Source organism: Eptatretus burgeri, chromosome 8 (assembly GCF_056783735.1).
Source record: "Eptatretus burgeri isolate ZD-2024b chromosome 8, Ebu_testis_v1, whole genome shotgun sequence".
Classification (NCBI taxonomy): Eukaryota; Metazoa; Chordata; class Myxini; order Myxiniformes; family Myxinidae; genus Eptatretus; species Eptatretus burgeri.
This window is the reverse complement of record NC_140968.1, coordinates 14,360,334-14,369,109: the sequence shown is the minus strand read 5'-3', so window position 1 is coordinate 14,369,109 and position 8,776 is coordinate 14,360,334. Positions and strand designations below refer to the sequence as shown.

At 46.1% G+C, this 8,776-nt stretch overlaps 1 protein-coding gene across 1 annotated transcript; it reads left to right on the top strand.

The window, feature by feature from the left end:
* The first annotated feature begins 3,207 nt into the window (after positions 1-3,207).
* On the top strand, positions 3,208-5,896 carry RASD1 (ras related dexamethasone induced 1). Its single transcript, XM_085893732.1, has 2 exons — positions 3,208-4,180; positions 4,492-5,896. Exons 1-2 carry the CDS (start codon positions 3,922-3,924, stop codon positions 5,019-5,021), a joined length of 789 nt encoding a protein of 262 aa, XP_085749858.1. The 5' UTR covers positions 3,208-3,921; the 3' UTR covers positions 5,022-5,896.
* The last annotated feature ends 2,880 nt before the right edge of the window (positions 5,897-8,776 follow it).

Genomic DNA, 8,776 nt, shown 5'->3' with positions numbered 1-8,776 from the left:
GCCTTCCCTATACTTCTCCATCAACATTCTCAAAGCAAACATCGCATCAGTGGTGCTCTTTCCTGGCATAAACCCAAATTGCTGCTCACAGATCGTCACCTCTCCTCTCAACCGAGCTTCCACTACTCTTTCCCACAACTTCATGGTGTGGCTTAACAACTTTATCCCTCTGTAATTTCCACAGCTCTGCACATCACCCTTATTCTTGAAAATCGGAATCAGTACACTTAATCTCCACTCCTCCGGCATCCTCTCACTTTCCAAGACTTTATTAAACAATCTGGTTAACAACCCCACTGCCATCTCTCCTAAGCACTTCCATGCCTCCACTGGTATACCATCTGGGCCAACCGCCTTTCCACTTTTCATCTTCTTCATAGCAGTCCTCACTTCATCCTTACTGATCCACCCCACTTCCAGATTCACTATCTCCACCTCTTCCAACCTTCTCTCTCTCTCATTTTCTTCATTCATCAGCTCGTCAAAGTACTCCATCCACCTTCTCCACACACTCTCCTCGCTGGTCAGCACATTCCCATTTTGCGTCCTTTATCACCCGAACCTGCAGCACATCCTTCCCAGCTCGGTCCCTCTGTCTTGCCAATCGGTATAAATCCTTTTCCCCTTCTTTTGTATCCAGCTTCTCATACAGCTCGTCATATGCCTTTTCCTTGGCCTTTGCCACCTCTCTTTTTGCTTTTCGACGCCACTCCTTGTACTCCTGCCGACTTTCTTCATCTCTCTGACTATCCCACTTCTTTTTAGCCAACCCCTTCTTCCTTATACTTTCCTGTACTTCCTCATTCCACCACCAAGTCTCCTTATCTTCCTTCCTCTGTCCAGATGTCACACCAAGTACCTTCCGAGCTATCTCCCTCACAACTTCTGCTGTCGTTGCCCAATCATCCCACCCATCTTTACCACCATCCAGCGCCTGTTTCACCTCCTCCCTAAATTTCACGCAACAGTCTTCCTCCTTCAGCTTCCACCATCTGGTCCTTGGTTCAGCCCTCACTCTCTTCCTCAACCTCACCTCGAAAGTCATCCTACAGACCACCAATCGATGCTGTCGAGCTACACTCTCCCCTGCCACAACCTTACAGTCACGAATCTCTTTCAGGTTGCATCTCCTACTTAAGATGTAATCCACCTGTGTGCACTTTCCTCCACTCTTGTATGTCACCCTGTGTTCCTCCTTCTTCTTGAAATACGTGTTTACCACTGCCATTTCCATTCTTTTTGCAAACTCTACCACCATTTGCCCTTCCACATTTCTCTTGTTGAGACCGTACCTCCCCATCACCTCCTCATCCTCTTTATTACCTTCCCCAACATGACCATTGAAATCTGCTCCAATCACCACTCTTTCATCCTTGGATACACTCTCCCCCACTTCATCTAACTCACTCCAGAAATCTTCTTTATATTCCATCTCACACCCCATATGTGGGGCATATGCACTGATGACATTCATCATCACCCCTTCAATTTCCAACTTCACACTCATCACTCGGTCAGACACCCTCCTCACCTCCAATACCCTCTTGACATGATCTTCCTTCAGGATTATCCCGACACCATTTCTCCTCCCATCCACACCATGGTAGAACAGTTTGAAACCACCTCCAATGCTCCTCGCCTTACTCCCCATCCACTTGGTCTCTTGTACACACAGTATGTCCACCTTTCTTCTCTCCATCATATCAGCCAACTCTCGCCCTTTGCCAGTCATCGTCCCAACATTCAGAGTTCCAACTCTCACCTCCCACACTTCTACCCTTCCCCCTCTCCCACTGCCTCCGGACTCGCCTTCCCCGTCTCCTTCTCCTCCTTCGCCCAGCAGTAGCACAATTTCCACTGGTACCCTGCTGACCACCGGTACCGGTGGCGGTCGTTGGTAACCCGGGCCTCGACCGATCCGGTATGGAAATTCGTTTTGTTGTCCGCATAATAATTTGGCATAGGTTTTTACGCCGGATGCCCTTCCTGACGCAACCCTGGTCGCCTCTTACGACACACAGGGATATGGTACACCTATTCTAACCGGGGCATACACCGGGCCCAGTACAACTGGTGCTCATTTCGCCGACCTCGGAAGGATGGCAGGCTGAGTCAACCCCCTGGTGTTTTCGACTTGGTTTATATATATTTTTATATATATTTTTATATATATATATATATATATATATATATATATATACATTATATAAATTCAGTGTCCCAACGGGGCTTGAACTCAGGACCTCTTGGGTCCCAAGCCACTGCCCTTACCACTGCGCCAACACCAGGCTTATATATATATATATATGTATACATACATATATTGACTGCTTTTGATGTTTGCATGTGGTACATGCTTGTCTGTTAGAAGAGTATGGAAGGAGTTAATTTATTTGATAATCCTAGCCACCTGGGATAATTCCTTCGGTGAGAGCTGATTGCTTATTCCCTCCAATTACAGGTGATAGACATAATTGGGTCTTGTTACCTCTGCCATCGAAGGTGGAAGGAGGTTACGTTTTTTACCCCGTCTGTCTGTTTGTTTGTCTGTTTGTCTGTGTGCAGGATATCTCCAAAAGTTGTCCACGAATTTGGATAAAAATTTGTGCGTAGGTTGGGTGTGTGACAAGGACGAACTGATTAGATTTTGGTAAAGATCCGGATCTGGATTCTAGAACTTTTAAAGTGATTCTTCACCACTGAGCGATCGGGCGAAACCGATACACATCTCTCTCTCTCTCTCTCTCTCTCTCTCTCTCTCTCTCTCTCTCTCTCTCTCTCTCTCTCTCTCTCTCTCTCTCTCTCTCTCTCTCTCTCTCTCTCTCTCTCTCTCTCTCTCTCTCTCTCTCTCTCTCTCTCTCTCTCTCTCTCTCTCTCTCTCTCTCTCTCTCTCTCTCTCTCTCTCTCTCTCTCTCTCTCTCTCTCTCTCTCTCTCTCTCTCTCTCTCTCTCTCTCTCTCTCTCTCTCTCTCTCTCTCTCTCTCTCTCTCTCTCTCTCTCTCTCTCTCTCTCTCTCTCTCTCTCTCTCTCTCTCTCTCTCTCTCTCTCTCTCTCTCTATCTATCTATCTATCTATTTATATTTATATTTATATTTATATTTATATTTATATTTATATATATATATAACATTTTCATGATATCTCAAAAAGTGGTGGATGGATTCGGATGAAACTTGGTGGACAGGTTGAATGTGTGAGAAGGACGAATTGATTTGATTTCGGTGAAGATCCGAATCCGGCGGTTGAGGGGGCATGTAGCATTGGGATTCTCATGTATGTACTACTTGTGAATGTGTGCAGTTTGAAAGAAACTCGGGTCAAGTTTGAAACAGCAAAGCTCTTACCTTGCGTAGCTTTTCTTGGTTGCTTTATGCAGCTTTCTTCGGCTCGAGTAGCATGGAAGGAGTCAATTTCTTTACAATTCTCGCCACCTGGTGTAATTGATTATGTAAGACCTGATTGGTTATTCCCTCCAATTATCGGTGAGACGTGTATGTGCAATCGTTCCATCACACGCTGACGTTATCTATTAGGTGTTGTTGACACCTCATATCACAGAGTCTCTCTGCTATTTAATTGCCTTTCCTGAAATTTTAAACTTTGTGTGCATTTTATTGAGAGCCAATGCCTTGTGTTTGTGTATCTCAACCACCAACCCTCCTTTGCCTCACTTGTCTCCTCTCCTTTAGTTCCCTTCCTCTTGAGGGCCCCCCCTTCCTTTAGTTCTCCACTTGTTGTCCTCACCTCCCTTCCCTACATCACCCATCCTTCTGACGCACGTCTGCACACGCTTGCAATTACGAGCACAGCGAGGGAGGGAGGGACATGTGAGAAAGGGCATCGAGGTGGTTTATAAAAGGGTGATGCACAGGCGAGGTCCACACGGCTCCCGATATCTCGATCGGATCGTACACAGCCCATCATGTCTCCACGGAGCAAACAGTTGCGCATTCCAGCCAAAAACTGTCACCGCATGGTTGTCCTCGGCTCCTCCAAAGCCGGGAAAACCTCAATCGTGTCCCGCTTTCTGCACGGTCACTTCAACGAGCAGTACATCCCCACGATCGATGAGTTTCATCGCAAGCTGTATCGCATTCGGGGCGAAGTATACCAGCTCGACGTCCTCGACACCTCGGGGAACTTGCCATACCCGGCGATGCGGCGACTCTCCATCCTCACCGGTGAGTAATCCTTGAGATCATGGGAAGGGTCTTCACATTGGCTTTGCGAGAACTTCGACTAGAATGTAACTATCTACAGTTTAACGGAAGATTTACTTCCTCTTATGTTGGAGATGCAATTGAAGGTCTTGTCCTGCATGCATGTGCGCTTTGTGGTCATCGGTGTATCTCGAGAAGTCTCCTCCTTGTTAATCGGTTGAAAACTGTTGAAAACGAACAAGTTGATGAAAGCAGCAATGTTGAGACGACCAGTCAGGTGGTCTTTGTGGACAAACATTGAAATGTCCTTCGTTCTCTCTTCTTTCTCGCAGGAGACATCTTTTTGCTGGTCTTCAGCATCGACAGCCACGAATCTTTCAAGGAGGTCGTACGATTGCGTGAACAGATCATACAAACCAAGTCAGCCCTCTACAACCGACCTCTGGGTCTCAATGATGTTCCCATAGTTATCTGCGGGAACCGGGCGGAGATCGATACTTCTCCCGTCCAACACGTGAACGGGAGATCGGAGGTCGAGACCACGCTTGGGCCGGACGTTGCCTATTTCGAGGTATCAGCCAAGTGCAACCTGGGTCTCGACGACATGTTCAGTGGCCTTTTCCAGCTTGCGGGTCTCCCCAGCGAAATGAGTCCCACGCGCCACCAGTGCATCTCACCACTGACCCATTCCGCCAAGGAAGCAAGCAGTGTGTTGCCGAATGCTGGGTCGCAGGAACCATGTGGCCTCGTCTCATCCACAGCCCGAAGACCAAGTATCAACAGCGACCTGATGTACGTTCGGGAGAAGGTGCAAAACGGACGTGGTCAGGGCAAGGAGAGAGACCGCTGCTGTGTGCAATGAAAGACTTGCCTTGCTGCAGTTTTGCATCAATACTAAATAATTATTTAATTCATCAATACCAAATTATCAATGATATAATTGATCATATCCTCCTTTCTACTGCTCTCCACTCCTTCTGCCATATTCCTTCTCAGTTATCCTGCTTTCTTCACTTTATGGTTATAGTACACAACAAAAAGTTAAAAGGAACTCTAAGACTCGTACAAGGGTCCTCGTACAACCAGACATTTTAGGCTTGCTGTGCTGGGACATCTGAACATTATATATATATATATATAATTATTTTGTTTACAAACAACAATGATGCAATGCTGAGTGTTTGTAATAACACATTGCAGACTGACCTTTATTTTTTTTGTATCCGGTGTCGAGGCTCATGGAAGACCTAGAACACCTAACTGATCAGGACATAACTTAACGAAAAGAACAGCATAAAGAGAGGGGGTGGGTTTCATCGCAAGTTGTAGGAATTGAGGTACAAAATCGAGGGAGACTTGAATAAATATGGGGGCAAGGAGAGTACATTCAATGGGGGTAGAAAAGATCATGGTCGTGTTTGGCCCGATATTGCGGTGAAGACCTGGAGGGAAGATTTGGATTGAAGAGACTGAGGAAGTTGATTCCACAGTTGGGGGGAAAAAAAGGAAGCGAATGGATGGAAGTGAACAGTGGGTTTTGAAATGTCACTTATTTTATTGTTTGATAAATTGTTATTGTGTTCATACATCTTTTTCAAATGTATGCAACGTTTATAAATATATATATTTTCTATTTTTAGTTTTTTATTAAATGCAGTGATGTACAGCAAGTATTTGGCTTTGTGTATATATTATGCTACGTCTTATTTTGAAAAGATGTGGATGAATAAATTAAGATTTTCCTTGGAGACTGACTCATTGATGCACTGCATTTGTTAGGGTTAGACATGCACTGCATGAGTTATATGGTCTGTCCCACAATACCACCTTTTGCTTGATAAAAGAACCCCATGAATAGAAAGAATAAACCCAATGAAGTCATTACGCAGTTGACGAATAAAGCCATGCCCAAGGTTCTTATACTGGGCATGCCCAAGACCTTAGCCACGCCCAAGATCTTAGCCACACCCAGGATTCTGATAGTCGGCACGCCCAAGATCTTAGCCACACCCAGGATTCTGATAGTCGGCACGCCCAAGTTCTTAGCCACGCCCAAGTTCTTCGCCACGCTGAGGATTCTTTAACTGGACACCCCCAAGATCTTAGCCACGCCCAGGGTTCTCATACGAGACACGCCCAATATATTAGCCACGCCCAGGATTCTTTAACTGGACACTCCCAATATCTTAGCTACGCCCAGGGTTCTCATACGAGACACGGCCAATATCTTATCCACACCCAGGATTCTTTAACTGGACACCCCCAATATCTTAGCCACACCCAGGGTTCTCATACGAGACACGCCCAATATATTAGCCACACCCAGGATTCTATAACTGGACACCCCCAATATCTTAGCTACGCCCAGGGTTCTCATACGAGACACGGCCAATATCTTATCCACACCCAGGATTCTTTAACTGGACACCCCCAATATCTTAGCCACACCCAGGGTTCTCATACGAGACACGCCCAATATATTAGCCACACCCAGGATTCTTTAACTGGACACCCCCAATATCTTAGCCACACCCAGGGTTCTCATACGAGACACGCCCAATATCTTAGCCACACCCAGGATTCGTTAACTGGACACCCCAATATCTTAGCCACGCCCAGGGTTCTCATACGAGACACGCCGAAGATCTTAGCCATGCCCAGGGTTCTCAGAGGAGACACGCCCAATATCTTAGCCACGCCCAGGGTTCTCATAGGAGACATGCCCAATATCTTAGTCACGCCCAGGGTTCTCATACAAGACACGCCCAATATCTTAGCCACGCCCAGGGTTCTCATAGGAGACACGCCCAATATCTTAGCCACGCCCAGGGTTCTCATAGGAGACACGCCCAATATCTTAGCCACGCCCAGGGTTCTCATACAAGACACGCCCAGTATCTTAGCCACGCCCAGGGTTCTCATATGAGACACGCCCAATATCTTAGCCACGCCCAGGATTCTTTAACTGGACACGCCCAAGATCTTAGCCACACCCAAGGTTGTCATACAAGACACGCCCAATATCTTAGCCACACCCAAGGTTGTCATACAAGACATGCTCACTATCTTAGCCACACCCAGGATTCTTATCTGAGATGTATATATATATACAATATATATATATATATATATATATATATATATATATATATATATATATATATATATATATATAATCATCATGGCTCAGTTGCAATTGCAACTACATAAAGCAATGTCAGCTACTACATTTCTAACCCATTCAGCAGTTTCCATGGGTTTTGGAAGCCTTGTATTGGCAAATCGCCAGCCCTCGCTTTAGGAAAAGAATTCAATCCATGTATTTCTGCCCCGAAGCATCATCTCTCTTGAGAAATGCCTTCCTTTTTGAGTTATTTATTTTCTTGGAAAAGAAAAATGGTTACAAAGATAATATTACACAGCTCAGTGCATACACTTTGGCCACAAGACCAAAGTACATGATCAAAACAAAGAATGGTCAGTTTTGGTCTCTACATCTGAAGAAGGACATCCATCCATCCATCAATCCATCCACCCGTCGGGACCATACTCTGTCCAGATCGTTTGTGCTGCTGAAGCAGTCTCCTTGGCCATTGGGCACAATCCTGGATGGGTCGCCACTCCGACACAAGATACCAGCAAGCTGGCACTCATTACATCGGAAGGATGACAGGCTGAGTTAACCCCACCTGGTATTAATTCAACAACTGAGCGGGATTTGAACTCAGGACCCTTGGATCCAAAGCCTGCCACCCGTAACCATTAAGCGAACACCAGGCATATTGGGATCATTCGTTAAAAGGTCTAACACCGCACTCCCCCTCGTGGGCTTATCTGCAAACTGGGTTAAAAAGCAATCCTGGACTAAAATTAGGAAATCCTCATCTGCTCTGCACTTTCCCTGCACATACTGGTTGCACACTGCACACACTGCACCCCCACCACTGCACCTCCACCACATGTAAAATGTGGTGAAGCGTCAATGTCCTCCTTCGAACGGTTTTCGATGTGTGCCCTAAACAAAAAATCAACACAATCCTCCAACGTTGATCATGATGCCTCGTCGCCTTGCCTGCAACACACCAGAATGACGGTCCACAGATGGATCCAGACTCGAACCCCGACAGCTCTGGGGCAAGTGGAAACAAGTCGTAAAAAAAAAAAAAACCCAATGACATACGGTTGTTGTGATGGGAAGTGGGTTTATTAATTTTCATTTCAACACAAGACGTTTCCCACAGTCGGTATCTCTTGACATGACTCTGCCCCGAGGACACCCTGACATGGCAATCTCAAAACATCCACCCTGACGGGACAAGCACAACGAGTTTAGATTCGGTATCTGATTACGTAGTGCGAAACTGGTCATACGTGACCTTTACGTAATTTCTAACTTTCCTCGATCAACTCCCTCAAATGTCATCCGAATCGCACGATGACAATTGCAGAACCACTAATGATTCACATCAAACAATATGCACACGATGCACGTGCCATGCTCAGAGCAAGAAGTTATGATGTCTATTCGTGGAGAGACGGGATTAACACGTGGCTCGAGCTCGGGCTCGACAACTCAAAGGGGAGCGTGCACAACTCGAGGCTCATCCTGCCAGCCCA